Source organism: Haliaeetus albicilla, chromosome 1 (genome assembly GCF_947461875.1).
Source record: "Haliaeetus albicilla chromosome 1, bHalAlb1.1, whole genome shotgun sequence".
NCBI lineage: Eukaryota > Metazoa > Chordata > Aves > Accipitriformes > Accipitridae > Haliaeetus > Haliaeetus albicilla.
In genome coordinates, this window is record NC_091483.1 from 58,134,524 (window position 1) to 58,160,253 (window position 25,730).

Below are 25,730 nucleotides of genomic sequence, written 5' to 3' on the forward strand. Positions count from 1 at the left end.
GTTTTCAAGAACATTGAAATAATTAAACAACAAAAGCTAGGGTCTTCCTTCATAGTCCAAAACTTTTTCAAGCCTATTCTCAGTAAAAAGGCCCCTATAGGCATTTTCCCACATTTTTAGCACATTTTCATCCTCCAGGTTTTTTCCCAGCTTGTCTTTTACAGACCTGTGAGTCTTTACAAAACAATAATGAGTAATCTGCATCTGTCTTCCCTTCTGTACCTACCTGAACCTCTTGTTTAGAGAAAGAAAATGTTTCAATGTATGTTTGTGGAGAGTATTATTAGTTCATAAAAGAAGTCAAATGATTTATTGAAGATCTTTTAAAGTGAATCAGAATTCATCCCATAACAGATATCCATTTTAGTCATGTATTCCTCACCTGAGAGCCTAAAATTATGTTACCATTCTGATACTAATATATTTTAGCTTATTTAGTTCTTTAAATATAAAGTTTGCTTTTGGTCTTTCACTTCAGGAATCCAAAATATTTTCATAAGGGGTTGTTCTTTTCCCATTTAATTCCCGTTACGTGGTTTCCATTTTGAGTCCTCAGACCTTCATGGTTTAATTGTACTTAGTCTAGTACTAGATACTTGTTAGCCAGAGTCTTCTATTCCCAGATGTACTTCAAAGATCCTTTTCCATATTCAATGGTTACATTCTCATTCTTGTTTTTTGACTGCACAGGTTCAAATAGAATCAGCAGAGCTGATCTTTGAACTACCAAATTTACGTTTTGCGCTTATGATGGTCTGTCTTGGTAGTATTACCATTCTAATATTCTTCCTTTTTATTGATTAGTCTTTTCCATGTATCAGCATTTAACTCAGTTCTTTCCCTTGGCATATTGTTGCCAATCTCCTTTATAAACTAAAGTTATGGGGGTTTTATGTTTAAAATGTTGGGAATCAAATTCAGTACATATTCCTGTTGTAGTTTTGCATACCACGACACTTAAAAGATTAATGATATTCAGCTGCCACCTTTCTCCATAGCAACTTCCTCTTCTGATGTGCAGTAGTGAGGAATGACTTCAGGTCTTTCCAAATTCTAGTGAAACTCAATGTTTCCTGTACTCCTGTCTGTTACAGTTATTGCAGTGCAGATGGCCCCTGTCCTGGTAACAAACTCTGTAGAACCACCAGAACTCATCTGCTTATCATGGCTTTACACTCCTTTGCCAGATACTATTTCTTATATCGTCTTTGAATCAACTCAGATAGGTTTCCCTGTGAATCTTTTACTCTGAGGCAAAAGAGGACAGTCCAGCCTTTTCTTGCAGAACAACTAATGTTCTCTAATTACAAGCACAATTAAAAGTAGCGTGATAAATCTTAGCTTGCCAACATTTTGTAGTTTGTCTAATTTCACATCCAGGTGGCTAATTCTCTTTAACTTTCTAAAGGTTATTTTTTAGATCTGTTAGTTCAAGCTGTAGCATAGCCCTGTTAGCCAAACTTCTGCTAACAGAACCTTCTTCTCTTCCTAATTCTTGGGGAAGCACTTTTTGTGTCATTCTCCTCCCCAGCTTTTTGAGGAAATTTCTAGGTATTAATATTCATTGTGAAGCCTTTTTTTTCTTTACTGTTTTCTTGGGTTTTATCTTTGAAAGCACTTCATCACTGTTTCTGTCTACAGTCAACAGAGATAGCAACTCATAATTTCTCTTCATAAGAGCTATTTCTGGCACCATGATTTATTGCTGATTTGTTTGGGGTTTTTTTTCCAAATGTGAAATATCTACTGAGGTAACCTAGGCTTTCATAAAATGCAAGGAAGGAATTAAATGCCTATGAACTTAATTCACAAAGTGAAAATGAGCAGCCAGTCTAAACTAGTCACAAGAATATGTAATAAGGTGCAGTCTTGCATTTCATCCCTTTCTGGGCTCAAATGCCTTACTGTGGTTAGAGATAACTGCTAATCTGATAATTCACAAACCTGAATTACCTCCCCCAGTAAGACCCTTATCACCTATGTTTTTTAAAATACCCATTTATCCAACAGTTAAATATGAGAACATTCACCCCAAATGAATGTTACCCAAAAGCCAGATTTGTCTCTACTTTGCAATTTTCAAGCTAATGCTTTCTGCTGAAAGGGTGATTGAATAGAGAACTGTGTCTTCTGCTGTTCCACTTCCTATAGAATAATCAAATATTTACTAGATCAGACGAGACAATGTACTGGCTTTTGCTCAGCCTGAGTGATTAAGGTACTTTCTATGAAAAGGCAAGATGTGTTCCAGTGGATACTTAGAATATTAAAATGTTAGCTGAAACTAGGGACTGAACTAAGGACACATCTGCAGGAGACCTAAGTCTCTGTTAATTCTGTGTATTGCTCTGTGTCACCATAGAGGTACTTCTTGAAGCTTTATGTTTTATAGTACATGTCTATGTTTGTAAGCTTTTGTATTTATGTATTTATAATATTATTTATTATTTATGTTTGTATAATTAAGACCATAATCTTAATCATTCCTTTGTGGGATAGAGTCCACCCTTCATACCTGCCTGCAGTGAAGAAATTGGTGATCTTGCAATGTATCCTTAGCTGAAGAAAATGAGAGGAGCAAGGGAAAAAGTAAAGGCATTTTCCTTAGTCTATCCTTACTCATTTTTCTCATCTCATAGGAGATTTGTTCAAGTAAGAATTTATAGATTCTGCCTGCAGATATCCACAGTTACCTGCTCCCTAACTGCCTGGGTACTCCCTCTGTCTCAGTATCTCTTACTATTTGTTGTATACTAGTAAGGCTTTGTTTTGTATTTGCAGAAAATGGGGACACTCCCTTTTTAATTAATATACCTAATAAGTAGAGTTCCTACTTAGTTAATAGGAACTATGAGATGTTTTTTAAACTCTAAATAGCAAAGAAAGACTAGAAGTATTGCAAGAACTCACTTGTAGGAACTTTGCACTCGGAGTTAATGCAGATCTGTTTTAATATTACAACAGTAAGTACTTTGGCATGTATGAAGGCAAACACGTGCAGATGACTAAAACTAATGAAGTTGTCTCTGTAGATTGTTGAGAAACTGTTGCTGGTTTAGTGGTGTTGAGGAGGTATTATTTTAAGAGTTCTGTAGTTTATAGGTAGAGGATATGTACCTAGATGATATCTGAAATAAGATAGGCTGGAAGGGGTTTTCATAAGCTTTTCTGCAGCAAGAATTTTACTGTTCTTTTCATCTTTCTCTTTACTTTTAGAAGACTTTTCAAATGTTTTGGCAGATCATTTCATAGTGAAGAAAAAGGGAATATTCTCTGTTCTTTTTGGCATGTAATTTCCTAACAGTACATCATCAGTGCATTAAAAATATTTTGCAGCCAGGATTTCTAATCTGCCACTAAGTAATGGAAGGGAGTATTTTTCAGCATTTTCTTCTTTTTTAAAAAATAAGAACTTATATAAAAATCTGTACATTGCACTTAATAAACAATGTTAATTCATTTTAGAAAGTCCTAATATTGAGCATGAGCTACACATACAACAAATTATTTATTCTCCCTGCAAGATTTCTAAGTCCTACAATAAACTAGGCTTCCCAGCTCTCATTTTGGATTACTTCTGAATTCCCCTGGGAGCCACTTTTGTGGCAGATTCCATTTGGTTTCACAAGGCCTAAAGGGGGGAAACTTGGCATAGACCACAAATCTCTCACATTAGGAACAATTTGTAAACCACGAACAGAGGCAGCCAGAGTCCGTCCCCAGAACAGGCTGCTCCTGTTAGTGCCATTGTCTGAAAAGGATTGGTTTGCCATTTCCCAGATGACCTGCCTATGTGTAGAGAGATGTGAAAAGTTAGAGACAAAAATGTTTTCTACAGAGTGAGGGGGGAGCTTTCTTGTACAGAAAGGAAGGAAATACCTCTGTGGGATTTTATTTTTTCCCCTCTTCGTCCAAAAAATACAAAGAGGCCCTCTGTCTTTAATGCGAATGTCGGCTTTAAATCTTTTAGGTTTGGATTAACTCTGTAAAAGAAAAAAAAATCTGACAGGCTTTCAAATATGACGCAGAAAAACTTTTTTTTTTCCTCAATTCATGTTGTTCATTTGTAAAGCCAAAGGCTGGATGGACTGAATAGTAGGCGCCAGTTGTTCCTTCATTCATAGTTAGCATTACAATGGTCAGAATTAACATCCTAAGACCTACATTATCACTTTTGCTGTTTCACTAGCAAACATTTAATACAGGGTGGCTAACACAAGGACGGCTCTTTGCTACGTTCTTATAAATTAAAAAATGTTGTTCATTATAGGAAGTAAGAGTCGCAATTACTTCAAGTTGTGGCTTTTATGCTTTTTCTTGGGTTTTAGGAAACTTTGTCTCTCTAATAATTAAATAGGAATAAAAAGTCTTGCAAAATGTAGTTGTGGTAGACGTTTCCTATTAGCTGCTGGTTTAGGAAATGAGTATTTCATCAAGTATGTCAAAAGTCATGTTTTGCGTATAAAGTGACTGCACCAATACATTTTCTCCACTTCCTGATACAAAATTTTCTTTCTTTTTTTCTCCGTTGAAAATGTGAATTGTTTTATTTTGAACCTGTCACTGCTCAGTGTTTACACCTTTGCTGACAGCTGTTGGCAGAAATAATTACTAGAATCTCAGGGCAATATCTGTGTCCTTTTAACATAGCTGTGCAAAGTTGACCAAATTTTCAGCTCAAATGCATTCTAATGCTTTCCGAACAATCAGTGTCAGTAGGAATTTGGATATGAAAACAAAGTAAATAGAACTTTTTACCTATATGAGAATGAAATTTCTTTTCTGAAAATAATTCACTTTTGGTTTTACACATGAACATATCAAGCATAATTCTAAAATGTTCATGTGTACACATTCAGAAATCAGACTTTAGCTAATGCAAGCTACCTGCATTTGTCTGCTAATTAATATCAGTGAAATTTCAGCTTGTTTATGTTAGTTACATACTGACGTTTAACCTTTGAAAGGAATTAGTCTCCAAGTAATGAAGCAAAGGATTTGAAAGGGTATCATTGTGTAGCAATGTTACTTTCAATCTCTGTGCAATCTAATTACATTACAAAGATATTTCTAATACTGACTGCAAAACAATCTTTCAGTAATGTGCCTCATTAAGTATTTATCATACTCCTTGCACCCATAGTATTATTGATGTAGATACTTGGGCATGAATTACAAGGGTAAATTGAAGGGTTTTTTTTTTCCTTTAATGTCTGTACATTATGATGTTTGTTTTGGGTTTTTAGTGTGTTTTAGTTTTTAGTATGTTTATAGACCAAGTTAGGTTATGAACAGAAGAAATTCCTATGTATTAATATAAAGCAGTGTATAAAAAAAGCAAACACACAGCTAAAGGCAATGATCTTGTTTGCAAATATTTCACCACGTGTTAATGTGTTAGATCTTCATTTAACAATATGTTTCATACTTCCATAATTACGTAATTAGTTGTTTTCTTAGTTCTCATTTTTAAGCCATTTGTTGAACAGCAGTCTGTGGCAGTGTGGGAACTGTGGTGCAGTGAGTTCTGTTGCAGATAACTTTGATCCGAGTTATATAGCAAAATGAGCGTCCAATATCCATATGAAGGGTCAGGAACCGTTATGTCCTGTTAGGGTTGATTGCAGAGAAGAAATTGTGCTCATAATGTATTGACAAAGATTGTGCTGGGGGGGGGGGGGGGGGCGGGGGCCGGGGGGGCATGGATTTTCAATAACTCTGATTTTAATGGAAATGCCTACAATCAGCATAGTGGTGTAGAGCAGGATTGTGGAGGGGTAGATTCCCCCTCCCTCAAAGAGCTAAGCAGTGCGATCTTTCTACCAGCTTCTTAACATGAATTAGTGCTTCCTATCTACTGGATTTCTATAGCGACTCGGGATTTTAAAAAGGAGTTAAAGTTTTGTTTCACATTAGAGAGTCTAGAATGGTTCATTTAAATTTGCTTTTGATACCCGCAACCAAGTAACTGATATTTCTAAGGTTTTTTTCCTACTTCTTGTCAAAACATCATCACATTTTGTGCTTTTTTCCCTTCAGGCAGCTATGATGTTCAGCTCTGGAGTGTTTTGGATGGGACTTCTATGTATTCCTATGACAGCTTTACTTTTTGATGTAGTATACAAAGTGTGAGTACAGAAATGCCAAGGTTTACGGGAGAAAATACTGACTTTTAAGTGTGTGTTCTAATTACTAATATAAGAAAACCAAATGAAGATCGGCTCTGGTGATTATATAAAATTATTTTTCACCTTGTTTGTTTTTGACAAACTTTATGACAAGTGTTACTAGTATTTTAAATGTTTCAATAATTATAATGTCTTTTTAATAAATATTTATTGTTTCTAATTTGCAAGAACAGCTGATAAAATGTATTATTTAGACTTGCTTTATAATATTTCTTCTTGTAAAGCTTAATTTTAAGTCATCTGGGAAAATGGATTTGTAAATTGAATGGTTATGTAAGTGTTAAAACAATCTGTTCTGCTACTTTCAAAAAGAGTAAATCTGGCAGTATTTTGTATTACTTACAGAGTAAAGAGAGCTACTTTTAAGACACTAGTAGATGAAGTTCAGGAGTTGGAAGCAAAGTCTGAGGATCCTGGGGCAGTTGTGCATGGCAAGAGGTACTGTAAAAATATGTAGATCATTGTCCTTTTTTTTTTTTTTTTTAAAAAAAAAAAGCTAAATATTTTCAGCCTTATACATGTATCAAAGACAAAAGGTTATTTTTCAAAAACCATGCAAACAAAAGGCATCTGTAAAGAGGTTTCAGGTCTACTGAGCCTGTATGTTTTTTCATATGCTTAGATGTAGGTTTTGCCAAAGGCGTTAACTGATGTGTTTCTTTGTAGCTGACTGTTATGTTTTTAGTTAATATGTATAGAACAAACTTGAGGTACAATTTTAATTCTGTCACTTTTGGCTGTGTTAACAATTAACATAAAGTGAGTTCAAACCTGCCTCTTCCACTAGTATAGTTATAAATTGGGCCTAAGCACACACACACAAAAAAAATAGAATACATTTTTAAAATTTCCTTGGTAGCATAGAGGAAAACAGCAAAATCTGTCTAGGATTTGCTGAAATTGAATAGAACAAGCTGGCTTTGTACCTAATGCCAGTCCAGGGCAAATAAATTTGACAAAGTTATTTCTTACCTCATATAAGTTAAACTTAAGACTCCACAAGAATTTCCTTGTTACATCCTCTGTCACGGGTCAGGCAGGTAATTTGAAAAGGGAGAAGATAAAAGTGAAAAATTGGACAATTTCTATGTGTAAACTCAGCATAAAGGTGTGCACTCACTAAAATACTTGAGACTTTTTAACCCTTGCTGAACTTGTAGCAAGCACTTGCTGAACAGGAGTATGAGTTGACAAAGCCCCTCTCTCCCCAGCTTCCAATTCATTAGTGCCATTTGACTGAGCTAGAGCTTTCTTTCCTCGTCTTCATTTTCATGAGTTTTATGAATTCCAAAAAAAGCCAAAACTGTTGATACTTTATTTTCCTGTTCATTCTTCCCTTTGGACTGCTGGTTTTTTAGTATCCTCATGGCAGGGGCTTAGCCAAGAAGGCTTTTTTCCTACCAAGGTATGCATGGAAAGAGACCAGAAAAAACAAACAGCCACTTCTTTTATTGTAGGTTCAATTTTCAGGAAGCATCTTTTGTTCATAAAGATACTTAAGTTCCCTTTTTCCTTCAATCTTACTGTATCCCTCCTCCAGTTCTGTGGGAATCAACTTACTAGGATTTACCAGGTTGAAGACCAATTTACATTGGATACCAAGGTGATGACCACCATTTCTAATGGGTGGGATATCCAGCTCCTGTGCGTGTTTGCTCCTACTTATCCTTTCTTTTCCTAGAAATCATTTTCACAAGAATGTTTTGTCTCTAGTGCAGTTCATCTTCCCTGGCACCATAGACAAATACCAGGAGAGGTACCGTGAGGCCTGGAAACTCATCCCATCACCTGTGGAACACCTAGTCTAGTGTGATGGGCTACGTAGGAGCTCATACCTGCATAGTGTCTCCCATCAGGCTCTATATGCTGTCTTTGTAGCATAGCTTCAGACTGGAAGTACTGCAGAATCCCCTAGTTGATGATAATTCCTGCATCGAGCATACTTTTCCTTCGTCACTGCAAGATGCAACTAGTGCTTGCAAGAGTAAGTTCTCTTACCTTTAAAGGTGATCTACATTGATTGTTATGGATGCCTCTCTCCAGTGGCAGTGCTGATTCAGGCAGCTTCAGGGCAAGATCTTCCTCCAGATTGACCAACTCATATATCAATGTGCTGACTTTTGAGCCAGAAGCAATGTATGCTGTGCGCTCTTTTGCAAAGAGCAAAAGTTGTAAAAGAATAAACTGCAGAAAAGAAAGCAGATGTTAGTACTAGGCAGTGCTAAAAGGGGAACATCTTGTGGATGTAGAAGAAAGTAAGGTAATGTACCTTTTTAGTGTTCCATACTTGCTTTCCCAAGACTTCTTGTATTCCCCAATTCAGCTACTTTTACTTCAGTTGTCTAGGCAGTATGCTCTTCCTTCACCCTACAGAATGTCTTCCAAATCCCATCTTACTTAGGTAAGAGGAACTTGGTGTTTTCACCACTAGTTTTATAATTATCTTTTTATCCCACAATTAAGTAGTTAAGAGGGCTTCATGAAGGTTGTTTAGTTACCTGCCAGAATGTCTTTCTTAGATCCATTCCTTCTCCACAAAGTCATTTTTAGGCCTGTATTATTTGAAGTATACAAGCATCCACCTAACATGCAAATCAATGGATGTTACACATCTTAATATCTCTGAAAGATTTATTCCCTCCATTACTTTTTAAAATAATATCTTAATTCAGGTGATAGAGCCAAAACTTCACCCTTTATGGAGAAAGTATTCTTTGTTGAAGGAATGGTCTGATGAACTGACTTACTTGCATCTTCAGAAATTTGATTGAACTATTGTAAACATTTTTGAGTCTTCTAAGTTGCAGAAGCCTGGATTAACTAGATACTAGTGCGGAGTAAGTAGTTAAATTGATAAGGAATGTCCTCTACATCTGTTTTAAATACAGAGACTTTATACATGTCTTTATACATTGTACATGAGACTTTTTTATTCTTAAATTGTAGTGCTTTTCATGCAAGAACAAATAGTTATTTTTTAAAAACTTACTGTGTATTCTTCAGCACCAAATAATACCTTTCTAGTATGCATACCTCTGGAAGTACCCTTTTACGTCATAGCAGAGTAAGGGATTTGTTCTCATGAAATGCCAAAATAACCCAAGAAGATATAAATCACTGCTTGCTTAAGAAGTAACTGGGAAATAATGAGAAAGATAACTCACGAACTTCTCCACTCTGTCCATTCCCATCTTAAAAATGCTACAACACAAAGTAAGAGGCTCAGCTTCCACAGATAACAGGTCAGGATTCTACTATTGGCTAGATGCTGTAATCAGACTGTATCTGAATGTTTACTTTGAAGTATATTAGTGTTAATTTTTATTGTTGTTTTTTCACCTAGAATATATTTGTTGCAGATTTTTAGAACTGCGTTGACCTGATACTGCATGCGTTTAAATACAACTAAGATTGTAAGGCTCTACCTTTTGATGTTTTGCCATCAAACAATCTTAGGATGGGAATTTTTTATTTAAATTCTAAATTTACACTTTCAGCTGTTTTCTTAAAATTCGGATAAAATTGATATTTACATTGAAATAATTTAAAATACTGTTCTTCAAAGATCTTTATTGTATTTTAGCATATGCTTTAAAAGTAGAACATGCTAATATAGTCTTAAAATCTGTCATCCCTTGTATTTTTACAGTGCTGATTTGAAAAGGTTTTTAGACTGTTATCATTGAAGGCTCAGGAAGAGCATTCCTGTCCTGTCTGGCTGTTTCAGTGTACATAAGGATGTGTAATGAGATATTTCCCCAAAACTGTCCAAAAATACTTTATTCTTTCTTCTCTAGGCAACACATTGAAATTGGTTTTATCATATGTATTTGTCAGTTAAGGAAGAACATGTCTTGAGCAAGAAAGTGTGAATTTTGCATGGTCACTTTTCCAACAGAAAGTAAACTTCCATGTTGGAGTAGTATTGACTTGAGGGTGCCTTGATAGATAATAGATAAATAACAGAGCAGCTTCAGTGGATTAACAAATCTGTGCCACAAAAAGTATGATTTTTATCATTAGAGCCTTTGTAATTGAAATGCCACAAAGGCATTTCTACTTAAAATTGAAATGACTAAGGTAAAAGGATATTTTTTGTATATAAACCATTGTTCAAAAACAGTTTTTCTGATACCTTGTATATAATGCTTAGGCAGAAACAACAGTATTAATACTTAGTACAAGAATATTTTTACGGAGTTGAATACTACATAGACTAACAGTAACATGAATAACAGCGCAAACTTGCGGAAATGTCTTTAGAGATGTATAGATGTATACTGCAAATGGTGCTTCATATAATCATTGTTTTTCATTCAGTCCACTTGGAAATTATTTTTAGACCAGCTAAATGGTTGGTCAGGAATATATAAAGTAGTAATTTTTTTTTCTAAAAATGAGATTAATTGCCTGTGAATCTGTACATTTTATGTTCAAAAACAGTAAATATTCTGCTTGTCCATATAAGTATGCATAATGAGCATAGGAGTTTAGTTACTATGATTTATCATTGATTAATTATGTTTTCTTGGCTTTGCATGTAGGTTTTTAAATATGCTTTTGAATGGCAACAGGATGATTCATAATAAAGAGCCTGCAGTATTTCAAGTACAGTAATAGAGCAGAATTTAATACCTGAATAGCTGGAAGCACTTCTCTTTTCCCAAATGTATTTCCTACTTAATTTGTGTTTTCTGTACCAGCAATCAGATCTGTGCAGTGGAAACTTCATTATACATAAACTAAGAAATGTGCATACTTCATGTTCTTGTAAAACTTAAGGAAGTATTTTCAGTGCTTAGCATTTAAGCCATCTGAACATTTCATTCTGGAACACATGCAAAGAATAATGATGGTACCAAAAATGCTAGAATAGGCCTGCTATATTTTTAGTAATAGTTATTAGATAATAGTTTTTTATTAGAAAGTAACACCAAAAATTTCATAGAAATTTGCTGATTTCAACTCACATTAAGAAGTCCTTCTCAGATGTATTGCAAAGGAGATACAGTTGATAACTGTATCTAAGTATTCACTTGGTCTTCCACCTCTTTTGACTTCCCATCTTACATGAAGATATTTATTTATTCACTTTGTGTTTCCTTGTGGTTTAAACCTCAGTCCATAATTTTTATTAATCTTGTCACTTCAACAGTTTGCAGCTCTGAACTAAAAAACAAGGCTCCTACACAGCCTAGAGGAGCAATTAGGATTAAAAAAAAAAAAAAAGTCCCAAAGAGTTAGCTTATGTAAACACGGAGACTAAGGTATGTCTCAACACTCCAACCTCTCCATTCTTGGTTCAGTCAGCAGATGCCGACTGCTTTCCTGGAATTGGTACCTAATTCCTTTTTTTACAAGGAAGTCTCATTCCATCTTTTCATTCAAAACACAGCCACAGAAGCAGTTTCCCCTGCCTATCCCCTTACATTGTAGATTTTGCAGTTAGCATTCCTCTATGGGTGTGGGAATAGTAGGTTTATTTCCCTGTTTCAACTTAGAAGAGCCAAGCTTTCACATCCTGGTATATGCTTTAACTACCAGACTGGAGGGAAACAGAAAGGGGAGATAGACCACTAGTCCCTCCAATTTAACACAGTGGTTCAACTTCAAGTATAAGTACATACTCACTGAAGAAAGAATGAGCATTTCTAATTTAATGGTTTGAATGCTAATCTAGTAAGGGAAGCAATCTAGTTCCATTCCTTGCACCACTTAGTCTGGTCGGTAGCCTGGGAAGGTAAGTCTGTTGAGCTAACTGACAGTAATATTAAAAAGTAATTTGACTGATCAAAACTTAGTAATGTAGACATGTGAAATCTGTTTTACTTACTACATCCTTACACAAGAGACAAATTTGGTAATCTAGCAAAACTATAACAAAATCAAATCACTATATACTCAGAATAAACATAAGATACTTTTTTTTTTTAAGTGAACTGATTTTTAGACCATTTCACATGGGGAGGGATTTTTCAGCATTGGAAATGTTTCAAATGATAGGTTGGTGTTTCTCTGAAACACAAGCTCTAATTCACAGTGAATATCAAATCTAGAGGAAGAAGTTGAAGGTTTTGTGTGAGTTTTTTTTAACATAGTCCCTTGCACATCTTTGATATCTTATCAAAATTGTCAGATTTCAAAAGCTTTCTGAGCTATGGCTAGTTTGCCTGTTATTTATTTAGTAATGTACAGTCCTATTTGAGAGAACTTTGTAAGAAAGATGGACGGTAAAGAAACCTGATACCTTCACTACTACATTCAGTTTGCAGCACTCAGCTGATGCTTGAGTCTCAGTTTAAAAACTGTTTAATACTTCTGTTTTCTAGTTGGGCTGAAATGGAGAATCACTTCAGTCACACTAAAGCATAATAAACGCATAACACAACAGACTCAGTACTGCTGAGAAGGAAGGAGATGGGCTGAAGTGACCAACCTCTAGTAGTAAGAGTAGTCTGTTATTTGGGTATGATCTCCAGGAAAACACCTTCTAGAGTTTCATGGGGAATACACCTTGCTTGAATACTTTCCATGGAAGTAATACATTTCTGTACACACAGCTGATGGCCATGGATGTGACTTTCCCTCCATCTTCTTTTTCCCATCCCTTTGGCGTACAGTAGAGGCTAAGAGCACTGTCTTACGTAAGAAAAAGACGGTAATTCAGCCTGGCACTAATCAGGCCATGCTACGTCAAAAAAGCCAGTGCCTTCCCTTTACGCCACATGTTTCTGAAGGAGCCACACTCAAATGTTTACGATATTATTCATTTATTTGTATTGTCAGCGCACAACAGTGCTTCAAATGGATTTTTTTGCCTGTGCTGTGACGAGTAAAAACATTACCAGGGATCTGGACTTCATAATCTGCCCTCACAGACGCTTTTAATCATCTTCTTAACAATTAGTTCAGGTGCAGTTGAGAAGGAGAATGGACAGTTTTCATTTAATAATTATTTCTCATTTAACTCAAAGACTCAAAGATAAAGGGATACTGTAATTAGTAAGTAAATATTTTTCACACGTGTCCACTTTCTTTCTAGCTTAACTGAAAGAGCCCAACTACTGAAGAATGTTTTTAAGAAGAACCATGTGAACTTGTATCGCTCTGACTCTCTGCAGCAAAACTTGCTTCGTAAGTGTTCATTGACAAATAAAAATTAATATCCATTAATAATATAGAAGTAAAATTCTACCTTTCACCGCATTGGTTTGTAGTAAAGACGCAGTATCCTAAACCCAGCAGACCATGTTTTTTGCCTGTTGGTAGGTTTCTCTTCATTCCTAAGACACTGCACAGAGTTCTTTCTGCTATTTTATAACTGCAAAATTATGTAGGAAATGGCACGGTTTTTCTACCTACTGGTTGCTGAAAAGAGGTTTATTCCCATCTATTGACCTTTGTTAAGTTGTTTTTATTAAAGCTTTAACAAAAAAATCAGATCAAAACTTAATTGGTTTCTATTTTGTTCTGTATCTGCAGATGGCTATGCCTTCTCTCAAGATGAAAATGGAATAGTTTCCCAGTCTGAAGTAATAAGAGCTTATGATACCACAAAACAAAGGCCTGAGGAATGGTGAAGGAACACAGCTCGCGATTTAGGCCTTAGCAGTTCCTTTTGTGAGACAGACTACTAGATCTTTGCTGTGAGCTGCGACCATGGCCCAGTTATCAGAGATTTAAAGATCTATGATGGTCTTGTTCCATAAAGTTTGGATTTGTGTATTCAGTAGACATAAGCACTGTGCAACTATACTGTAACACACCATCTCTAAATTTTTTTAACAAGTATTTGCTTAGCCTTTGTAAACAGATTGGAATTTACCTTGTATCTTGCCAGCTTGCTTATTTTACAATGAAGTTGAAACAATACTGGTCATATACTCGGAAGGCAATGGTCAAATCGCTAAACATACTTTACATTGACAGACCATTAGCATCTGTGAAGGTTTTTAAGTGTTAATGTAATTAAATACAGTTGATAACAAGCCTTTGATTTCAACAAGTGCTGAAAAAAAAATAGTATCTTAATGGTGTTAATTCACCTTCTTTGAGAAAGCTTTTGAGTCAAGATGTTTATAGATGTTTGTGTCAAACTAACCTAAAAACGTTTGCCAAAGAAGTTCCATAAATGTTTTCTGTTGTTATAAATAATTTGAAAGGAAATTAACTCCAGTCCTGATCTCAGAACTGCATGCTTAAGTCTCCGCACTTGAGGAGAAAGATTTACAGTACAGTGAGTCTAATTTGAGTGGCCTTTATGGCATTTGCTTTCAAAACTGCAAGTCTTTGCACCTTTGGCCTTATACAAGCTTTTCCCTTATTTTCATTTAGTATTGCGTATGTTGAAAATGGCTGCCACCTTGTAAAATTGAGTACACATATTTTGTTCGATTTTTAAGAATTGCTCTGCCTTACTTCCCTTTAGCAAACTTTAATTATTTTTGTGATGCTTAGTTTTATCTGCTTACACTGTAGGTTCAAAACAAAGTTTGTTTTAACTTATTTTTAAAAATTACTTAAATTTTCAACATTTTTATACTAAAATTATTTTAAATGCATACATTGAAATAGCAAAGCATGCCCTTCGCTAGTCTGTGGTGTGTACTGTTTTATTTGCACTAAAGCCACTTCCTATGAAGGTGTGAAATACGTTGCAGCAGCCTCTTTACAACTTACTGGTCATACAGAATACCTATATACTCTCACCTTTAATGAAAAATGGAGAGGAAGTGACTACAGAAAAAGACACACACCTGGTTTAAGGGAAAAAAAGGGGGGGGGGGGGTGTAAATGAGAACATTGTGATAACTTTTTTAAGTGGTTATACTTGGTATTTCTCAGCTTACCACCTAACAACCACCAGGTTTCAAACTAAGAAAAGCTACTTTAACTTCAGAATTTAGTTAAATCTTGTAGCTTTTTGGTCCATGTTTAATCCTGAGTTTAAAAGCCACCATAATGACATTTAAAATACATTTCTCTATAGTAGCAGTTGGTTTTATTTTTAATTAAATTTCTGTGCATTACATAGAAATTATCTTTTTTTTTTTCTTTGAACGGAGATCAACTAGATGGAAAAGCAGAACAATGACATCCCCAATGATCTGTTAAATTAAGAATTTCCTCTTTGCTCTCCAAATCATCCACTTTCAACTTAAAAGTAAAAAGTCATCTAATCCCATCTTTTCTCTGCCCTCCTTCATTACCCATATACTTAGTAAAGGTGACTTTACCTCGCCTTTCATCTAACTAAACACTTAACTTACAACTTTATTGCACTATCCAAGTTTCTTATGCTCTGTTCTGAAGGAAACTTAACAAATGCACATGGAAAGCCCAACAAAAGGCACTATATGAAAGTACATATTTAGGAAGGCGTATCACTGGGAAGACAGTCTGCATTTCATATGCATGTTATGCAGTGTCTTCCTCTCACTTTCCCGGAGTGATCTTTAAACAGAAACAGAAGACACAGAAACAAAGGGAACGTATCCCACTAGAAACAGTACTGCCAGTCAGTCATGCAGACAAGAACTGCCTTCAGAAAAGCCATTTCAGGCATAGATAAATAGATGGATCAATATGGGAGGGCCAAATCACTTGACCTAAGGCAAGAAAAAATTTGGGGGCATGCCCCTTTCCTAAAATGGGGATCCCGATTTTCTGTCATCCAAGGGACAATGACCAACTTCAAAACATTTCTGAAATTAACCATGACACTGTTGCTCCTTTATAATCTTTCAGTGTACTTAACTCATATAGAATGACTCAATCCATACATACATACTCTTTATGGGTAAATTTTTTATTATTATTGGGCTTTTTCTGTTCTAAATGATTTAATTGCTGATTTTGCAGAGAAGGACATGAGGAGTAGAATACACTGTAAAATATTTACAATGAGAAATTTACATGATGTCTTATTCTTCCTATGAAATAGAATGTCTCACCATTGTAATAGTTTGTGGAAATAACACACAGTACATCCCCAGTTTAACTATCTTAAAAAGGAAGAAAGCAACTGAAACAGCTCTAAGATCCTAAATTTAGACTGTAATTTAAGGTTTTTAAGATAGTCTTAACACAGCCTTTCATCCTTATGTCTTTACAGAATTTGAAGTAGTATTTCACGAAGTGCATTTTCCAGTTTTATTACTTCTGATGGGTTTTTCTCCTGTCTCTATATTTTTTCTGGTAATTAGTGGTTGGAAGATACCACTGCTTGGAAATAGTAAAAAAGACAATGTGGTGATTCTAACTATCTTTTTCGATTGCTCATACAATTCCATTTTAAAATGTAAGATCATCTTAGCTATGTGTCCCCATTTTTAAATCAGGTCAAGTATACAATACGCACTTTATTTCCATGTTGAGTACACAGTAATATAATCTATTACCATCCTGTTAGTACATCATATCTTTGTTAAAATAAGGGGATTGTGTTGATGTTTGTTTAAAGAAAAAACCATTTAGGCAAAAATGCTTGTAACAATGCCTCTGTTCTTACTATTTGAAAATTCAGATTTGTTTTAAATATAGAATTCACATGGACTTTTCCATCTGTTTCATGTGCACTGCATAACGATTACAAGTTAGTATTAAAAATTTCCATCAAAAAGTTGAACCAGTGCCACTTAGAAATCGGGTATCTTATATAAATACTGTTACTTGATTATTTTTAAATATATACATATATATATAAATGATTCAAAAGAGTAAGTAGCAGGAAACAAATTTTAACAAACCTATTGGCAGTTTGTATTTGGAATTTTTTCTTGCCATTTCCTAATTTTGCACTTATTTTTGCAAAGCAGTTTCAACAGATTTATACTTACTCATCGTGCTATTTGTATAAAATGATAAATAAAATATTTTGAAACACTAAGAGAAAACTGAAGATTCCTGTATGTCCACATGCATCCATAAAATTCACAGTGTTACAAAGATGCACGTTAAGTGTCTTAAGACTTCTTTCATTTAGACCCGTCTTGAATGATGAGTAATTTCGAATATGTGTTAAATTTAAGGAGAGAAGTTTTTTCCCTTTTTTTCTTATGTATTGTGTAAAAGCACTTGTAGTTCTGATTAATTTGTCATTCTGTCTGCATGAGGCAATATTTCTAAGTGTTCTGAGGCAATGCATGGTGGTTGCTGTTCCCTGTTTTTTAATGCCTTTGTTAAAAGTCTGCTCATAATACATGGAGAAGCTAGCGCTATGTAAGCAAATGAGTTTGTCAGTTCAACTTTCTTGCTACTGGATGTTTTCACTGGTAACAGAACTCAACAAATTAATTTCTCCTCCCCCCTCCCCCTCTGCCCTCGCTCCCCCAGTTTCCTCGCTGTTAACTGATAGATCTTTATTAAACAAAGGAATATTTTAGCATTCCAAACCTGGTTCCTGCTTATGCAAACCGTTACTCACATAGGCCTCGACTAGACTGTTTGTGAGTATAAGGACTACTCATCTGAGCAATGGTGTGCAAAGTCGGGCACTTTGGAGGGCTGATACTTTAACTTAAATGAAAGCATTTCTGAATAGAGAGTGATCTGTAATTGCAAAGCTGTGACCAGAACAAATTTTTTTTAAATCATATTTTATGGTGTTTCTTTATTGTAGAATAGAAGCCATAAATGCATTAATATTGTTTTTCTACTTCAGTGTAATTTTTCTTTAAGATTTTCAGTGTTCGATATGTATGAACCGCTGCAGAAAGCGGTCAGTATGTAATAGCAAAGTTTGCATTCAAGGTAAAGTGAGGTTTTACAGCTCCACTAAGCCATTACTGCTGAAACTGTTGTGGAAATTATGAAGCTGCATGAATGAAGACTTTTTGACTTGGTGTTTATGGTAGTTTCTCAGGTTTAGTTTTAACTGGATGTTAAATGCACTGTGTTTTATAAATAGTTCTTCTCTTTTAGTAACACATTCAGTTCTATGCAGTGTTACATGTCATTTGGCATTTGGTGAATGTGCATGTTTTGAACTGCAAATTTTAAATGTTTTGTCTTTTAATTGTTAAAAAATGAATAAACTTTGCCATTAAATGAAGAAGCTTTGTTGAATTGATTGGTTGCAAATGCTAGGGATTACTTTCAAAAGAAGACACCTCATCACTCTTGTTTTTTAATTCTTTAAAATGGGACACATCAGAAATAGCATTTAACAAATAACAGAGAATTCCTATGTTATTAATATAAACTGAAAAAGTAGAAAATGTTTCAAATTTTTTTAAACGCCTGTTTTGAGATGTCTCTCTCAGTTCTCATGTGAAGCCTGGAAGAAGTTTAAAAAGAAAAAAAGGGAGCACCAGAGTACAATTTAGTGATTTGCAGCAGAGCCCTAACATACTCTCGTGGCGATACCATATTTTGAAGAAGTATGCAGTACAAGAATGATGGAGTGTGAATAAGGAAGCATCATCTCCTTTTTCAGATGCCAGTGATAAATACTGTATCCTTTGGCTATGACAGTAGTGGGTATTTCTTTCCCCAGACAGTGCCCACCCACTGAATAAAAATCAATGTATACAAAGCTAAACTGAGTTTTGGTTGTAGATAGGTGACTGATTCTTTATATACACACTAGACAATTAATTTATTTTATAGATTCTGTATTCTCTAATAGATGCATCTTTCACACTGTTACTTTCATGATACCCAGTCTTTAATGGTAGAGCTGCTTAAGGAGATTCCACCTCATGGTATGTCACCACTTCTATTACTCTGGCAGTCATGAGGTCATTGAAATTATTCAGGTTGTAATCCAGTTTAGAATGATCCAGGCTCCCTTTCAAATCCTTTCCCTCCTTTCTTATGGCAAACATTATTTTTAAGCTAAATCATTTCACTAACCCAATTTACATCACAGCCCCCTGAATTTGCAGAAGTTATAGATGGAGAGAATAAAAATAACAGAAAGGCATTTCTTCTTCTGCCTTTGGTAATGAAGACAGCATAGCATGGAATTACCGGCTCTATGTAATCGTGAATGAAAAAGTGTTTACATGAGTATCGTGGAGCAGCAGCCTCCTCAAAAGCAGCAGCTCTGTTCAGAGTATCAGGTTCACAGAGCACATCACAATACGCAGAGAAACAGCACCGAAAATTGGCTCCATATCCTTAACGTTACTGTCAAGCTGTAACTGAACCGTAGTGACAAACTAACGTTGAAATTGTCACCTTTTTTTTTTAATTCCAGTGGGATTAGTGTTGCATATAATCCATGAGTTTACATAGCCATATACCATACCGCTTACCTAGTTTCAAATAAAATCCTTCACACATTCTTGCAAGTACGTGTAATGTTTTCTTAGCACTGAAGAGTTTTGATGCATTTTGGAGATAGGCACTTAAGAAACCCAGAATGTAGAAATACAAAACAAATGGCTGATCTAATTCATGTCACTATTATTCTTTGCCCACAGAAGGTTTGGGTTTCAGACACGCCATTACCAGTTAATGGCAATCAAAGCATTCTGTGCATAATGTGCGTGAATGACAATCATCAATTTACTGTGATTTTTGTTTCATTTTGATGTATTTTAGATTTGCGTCACTCTAGTGAAATGAGCATGAAGTAGCTCCAGCATTACAAAAGAAATAGTTCAACCTACTGTGTTAAAAAATAAGCATGGCAGTAAAGCACTTACTGTGTAAACGTTGCTTCTGAGAGCAAGCAATTGCTTTTAGTTCAAGCATACATCTAGCCCTTCAGACCGTTTCATTAGTCACTAAAACTGTGTATCAGAATGGAATTTGTGTTCTGTCTGCAAGTTTTAGAAAAAATTACTATTTCACAGGAGCATCTAGTGCCAATAGGTCCTTATCATTAGGAAGGAAAATCAGCATTCTCGCCTGCACCCCGAATCCATCCGGGTTGGAAACTACGGGCACAGGCAACAAGCATCTCAGTCTGGGGGCTTGTATTCTGCCCCCCTCCCTTCCTCTCCCTTCAGCTACACAGGTCACTGCCACTGTAGCTACGTGAACAATAATTTATAGATTCTTCTTAAATTACAGATTCTTCTTCGTCTACTTGCCGATGGTGCACAGTCCCCACCTCACCTGCTTTACAGGTACCCACGCACAGCTATTTTCACTACACCTGGTATTTCCCAGCCTTAGACCCCCGTCTGCGCTCTGGCTACCAATCTGTGAAGGGCTTAGCACTCCGTAAGCATACAGACTTCCCTGACTCAATGAAATTATTCCTGCGTGTCAAGTTCTTCAAGCATTTTATGAGGTCAAACCCATTATGCAGCACCAGGGAGAAAAGGGAAGCAGCTCAGAGGGCTCTTCCCTGCTAGGTCGAGTTTCACACTACATGGCAAACTGCACAGCCTTTACTTAGGCTGAATAATCGCTAAAATCTGGAAGCCTGTACGCAAGTGTAGCAAAAATCCATCCCTGTGTTAAAACATTAGTAAATCTGACTGTAGAGCCCAGTGAGACGATTATGGTGAAGCAGCCTGGCCTGTCCAGCGTACCCTGACCGCCAAATGTCAACAGGCAATAACCGAGTCCAACTCATGACCTGTATACAGCCTGTCTTTGAGGAAAACGCTGAATTTCAGCTACCCACCACCCGTGCCAGTGGCGCTGATGACTAATCGCTCTTTAAAGGTACAAAAAATTGCACCTTCTTAGCTAAAATTGATCAGGTTCCTGCTTCCAGAAGGATCTGTGTTGCCTTGGTTTACTAGATAAAGAAAGATTTCTACTAATTGAAGACTTATAATTTGTAAAAAATAAGAGTTTAATTGTTTTACTAATCTGCTTCTGCTGTATATAGGAATGATCAGCAGATCTGGCAGGATGCTTCCAAACAACAAAGCCACTATCTGTTGCAATATTAAATGAGTTTTCCAAAAAGCTACTTGGAACAGTCCCATATTTCTTACCCGTTCCAAATGCGCAGTGGAAAGAGTCCTATGAAACATCAACAAAGGTGGGCAAAAATTTACCCACCCCTTTCCTTGAAGATTGTTTCTAAAAAAATTGCAAGCCGAAACACTTACTTTTCAATTAATTCTCAAGTACTCAAAATCCACTTCTTAGATTTTTATGAAGCATATACATGACTGTGTATCATGATTTTAGTTTGTAATTGACAATTACAGCATTCAAGCTAAAGCCTATGACTTAAAACATCATTCTATACAACTTGTCTTTCTGCTTAGAAACCGCATTTCCACCAGTAATATGTTTGATTGTAATTATGCAATAAAAAACATATTAAGAGGGTTATTTCAAAATATTTGTTTCATAAAAGCTGATACTGATTGCTAGATATTTGCTAAGAAAAAAAATTTATTCAACTCTTGAGAAAGAACCAATGAAACTTTTCTAATACACAGAGAAGTATACTGTAATTCAGAATAGAAGTGCTGTAATAATTTTAATCTGCACAGATATGCTAGTACTTGTAAAATAGGTCAGCTATAACGCACTTCAACAGATCATATACAGAGGGAGTGTGGGGCTGATAAAATAAGAAAAGTTCAGCCTGTGATATTGTAGATTCTGACACACAGAATGACTTTGTTCACAAAAGTAAGCATACAGAGAAGCCCTTTAATGACTGCATTTTTTCATGTGTATTTTCCATTTGCTTGCTGCATGTGTTTGGTTTAGATGCATTTTTTTTCTTCCATTTGGTTTGTTGGTTTACTTGGGTGAAGGAATGTAGAAGGGCAAACAAAATTTATTCCTAGGGCAGGATGTTTTAAATTAAAATACCCAACTAACCAGTGTAGTTTTAACCACATTTTTACCACTGTTACATATAAAAGACATTAATTAATCTATTACTTTGCTATATATATTCAGAATTTTTTATTATATTAAATCTGCACAACAGGTGCAGTTAAAGATGTAAATCGTTTACAAAAGCAAAATTAACTATTTTTAACAGGAAAAAATACAGTACAGTTACACCATCCAAATGAAAACTTGCTCATCAAACACTGTCTGTCCAGAGACATACAGATGACACAACATTTCAATCACACAGTTTATTGATAATTCTTTTTTTTGTGTGACTACTATATAATTAGTGTTGTCAATGCTGCAAATACATTTTAAATTACAAGCATGTCTTTACATTTTATACATGGCTAATTTTACAAATATGCCTTTATGATCAATCAGTTTGTCCAACTTACGTTGCTGAGCAAAAAGCCAACAATAAATACTTCCTTCTGAAAAATGCTTTAATATAACACCATTTTCAGAATTTTATACGGAGAAGTTACTAGGGATATTGCTGAATACATTCTGCTTTTCTCATAGGTAATTATTTGGCTGCTTGGGATTGGCTCATTTTCAACTAGCCTAATTAGTACTAGTTTTATCTATCGTTCAAGTTTACGAATACAAATATGCAGTCTAAGTTCAGGTATATTATGTGTATTTTAAAAATCCTACGCATTTTGATTATGTGTAGTAAAGTTCTTCCTCTTATTTTCATTGCTTATGGAAGTGGCAAGCAGTCAGATGTTTTCAGGATCCTCTTTAGTAAGTATTACTCCTGTCTTACTTCTCAGGCTTATTGCTGGTTTACAGAACTAGTCTGAATATTACCAGTGGAACGCAGCCACCGTTTGTTAACCAAGTTAATAGCATTTAGGGTTAAAATGTCATTTACAACACCGTGCAACGAGTACCTTTGTCCCAAAACGGTTTTTCTACTTGTCTCTGAACACGTCCCGCGCAAATTAGACTGAACGATCAGGGCGCTCAAGTTTTCAGAGCAACGGTTTGGAATATTTTACAATTCTTTTGGAAGTGTGATCCAAGTTTGGGCAATGAGATCCCGAAGGAGACCTTGCACTTTCCGAGGGCAACTCACCCACAGGAACGGTTCTGACTTCCGCGGCCACACAGCGAGTCAGCGTGACACCCAGCAGCAGCAGCAGCGGTCCCTGCGTTAGCTCTTCACAACTCCTTTCAGCTCTGACTGAAATCGGAGCAGCTCTTCCCAGCCAGGGCAGGCTCTGCCTGGAGGGGATACCCAAAGTACGGCGGTGACACCAGAAACCCCGACGGCTGGCTCAGGTGGACCGCGTGGGCTGCCTGGAAGCAGCCAGACGTGTAGGGCGGAGGTGGCGATGCCACAAGGCAGCCCGGCTCTGCCCGGGGAAAGGAGAACCTGCGAACAGAGCCGCCAGTCGAACTGGAACTTGTGGCGGTACTGGACTGCCTCGACGGCGTCCTGAAGCTTGTCGAGGCCAGGATCATGGGAAGAGTCTCGGTCTGATAGCTCCGCAGAGAAAATCGTATCGGCTGCGACGGCTGTTTAGGTCTTAAACACGTGCAACAATACACCGCCACCAGAGAGCCCACGATAATGAAGGCAATAAATATTGATCCAACAATGAGGAATGGAACGTAGATTGGTTCTGGGAGAAGAAAGAATAAGAAAAGCCACGCGCGTTAGCCTACTGAAGTAACAGGTCTGCTGCGCAGAAATAAACTCCCCAGAGTTTATGAAGCCCCACATCGTTTCAGTCCCACTAACACAGGGAGCTGCTCAGAAGACAGAGCTTCCGACCGCTATCGCTAGAAGAAAATTGAAGTTCAAACCCTGCGCGTACCAGTCAAAATTTCTTCCTGTCGACAGTTTTAACAGCTCCCAATGGTAAAAGCTGTCTACGCTGCGTCCCGTTTGCTGGTTCTAGCTAGGCTTCGCTCAAGAATCGCACTCCTCTCCCCCTCCCTCATCCCCCAGAACGGTCGGGGCCGTCCAACGCAACAGCTTGAACCTGCAGGCAAAGCTCAAACGCTGCAGACGCCGTTCACTCGCTTCCGCCCGTAAGGTGGAAAGCAAGGGCAGAACGTGCGGCTCGGGCCACCCGTCTCCGTGTGCGCCGCCGGGTTTCTTTTGTCCGGAAGCCCGACGGCCCCTTGCCCGGCGGGGTTGTGCCTGCAGAGCACCGGCGCCCAGCCTCACCTCCGGGACAAACAACGTTTAAGTTTAAAACCGACGCCGTGAAGTCTGCCGGCGCGAACCGAGGATGCCAACGCGCCTTCCCGTTCGGACGGGCCCTGCCGCGGGCGCCCCTTCTCACCGTCAAGTTACGCCACGAAGCGCCTCCGTCCCCGGGCGCCCGCTCTGCCTCCCGCCGCGGGGCCGCCCCCGCAGCCGCGACCCGCCGCCCGCGGCCCCGCACACCCGGCGCCTCCGCCCTCTGAGCACCTGCGGCCGCGCCCGCCGCCGGCCCACCCGCCGGGACGGGACGGGACGGGACGGGACGGGACGGGCCAGGGACCCCGCAGCCGCCGCCGGGGGCGGCCGCCGGGCTCCTGCCGGGGGAGGGGGGGGGGGTAGGGACGCCGCCGCTCCGCGGGGGCCGGCTCCCGCCCGCCCCGGGACCCGCGGGCCGGGCACTCACGGGCGGTGACTCCCGGGTCCGGGGGCTCCCGGTCGTTGGTGCAGCCGCCCTGCTCCAGGCGGGCCTCGGCGGCGGCGCAGCAGTAGCGCAGCGCGCAGGAGCCGCAGCAGATGGTGGCGGCCGCCGTGTCGAAGCCCTCGGGGCACTGGAAGCCCTCGTGGTAGCCGCCCTGCCCGTCCACCCAGCCGTGGCAGTACTCGCCGCCGCCGGGCTGGCCCCCGCCGCCGCCGCCCAGCAGCCCCAGCAGGAGGCAGCGCAGCAGCAGCAGCGGCGGCGCCCGCCGCCGCCCCGCCATCGCCCCGCCGCCGCCGCCGCCGCCGCCCCGCTGCCCGCCCGCCCCGCCGGGGCAGGCAGGGGGCGGCCCCGGGTGCGGTGCGGGGCCTCCTGCGCCGCGTCCGGGGGGTGGGGGGCAGCTCTCCCCCCGGCCCCCCGCAGCCGCGCCCCCGCTCACCTGCCGCTCCTCGGCCGCCGGAGCTTCCCCCCCCCTCCCCGTCCCGCACGTCGCTGCCCACCCCCACCCCCACCCCCCACCCCCAGCCCCCGTTAGTCGCCCGGGGCCGGGCGGGGGCTGCGGCCAGCGCGGCAGCTGGTCCCCGGGGGCTCCTTCCCGCCGGGGGCTCGGCCTCTGTGCGAAGCGGGCAGAGGTGCCGAAAGGCGGCATCGGCTGCCGCGCCGAGAGCCCCGGCGCAGAAGGGGCTGCTGGGCTGGCGGCTCGGGAGAGCGGCCCTGCGCTGCCGAGCGGGAACAAAACCCAGCGCAGCCGGCGGTTCGTGGCTGAGACTCCGTGCTTGCTAACCTGTTCCCTTTCCCCGAGACTTTGACGCGCAGAGGCACAGCGGTGTATCGCCAGACGGTCTGTAGCCTCTTTTAGTCAGGCGAACGCCGGGCCCGTCACCTTTGTTTTCCAAAGGGAGCGGGCGAGTGTGGGGCTGAGGAGGAGGGACACCTCTGTTCGTGTGAGCCTCTGATCCTTTTTCTGCTGGAAGAATAACAGCGAGTCACCGAGCGTCAGGAAAACCACAAAAGGAACTGCTTATTCGTTTATCCTAGGGGAAAAAAAAAATATTTTAAATGAACTGAGCAGGTTTGGACTTTGCGTTTAAGCAAAGGAACATTTCTTTAAATGATGTCTCTCCTGTGTGCTAGC

At 38.7% G+C, this 25,730-nt stretch overlaps 2 protein-coding genes across 10 annotated transcripts in view; one reads left to right on the forward strand and one right to left on the reverse strand.

Annotated features, from left to right (window-relative positions):
* Positions 1–18,243, forward strand: part of ATP8A1 (ATPase phospholipid transporting 8A1) — a 129,070-nt gene extending 110,827 nt beyond the window's left edge. For all 9 annotated transcript variants that reach the window (XM_069790928.1, XM_069790937.1, XM_069790944.1 and 6 more), the window contains 4 exons: positions 6,040–6,128; positions 6,534–6,626; positions 13,231–13,322; positions 13,671–18,243. In XM_069790928.1, the coding sequence (XP_069647029.1) occupies positions 6,040–6,128; positions 6,534–6,626; positions 13,231–13,322; positions 13,671–13,768 (372 nt within the window). In that variant the 3' untranslated portion in view covers positions 13,769–18,243. The remainder of the gene's footprint in view (positions 1–6,039; positions 6,129–6,533; positions 6,627–13,230; positions 13,323–13,670) is intronic.
* Positions 18,244–21,744: 3,501 nt separating this feature from the next.
* Positions 21,745–24,884, reverse strand: SHISA3 (shisa family member 3). Its single transcript, XM_069791008.1, has 2 exons — positions 24,584–24,884; positions 21,745–23,590 (listed from the first exon to the last, which is right to left on the reverse strand). Exons 1-2 carry the CDS (start codon positions 24,876–24,878, stop codon positions 23,139–23,141), a joined length of 747 nt encoding a protein of 248 aa, XP_069647109.1. The 5' UTR covers positions 24,879–24,884; the 3' UTR covers positions 21,745–23,138.
* Positions 24,885–25,730: the final 846 nt, after the last annotated feature.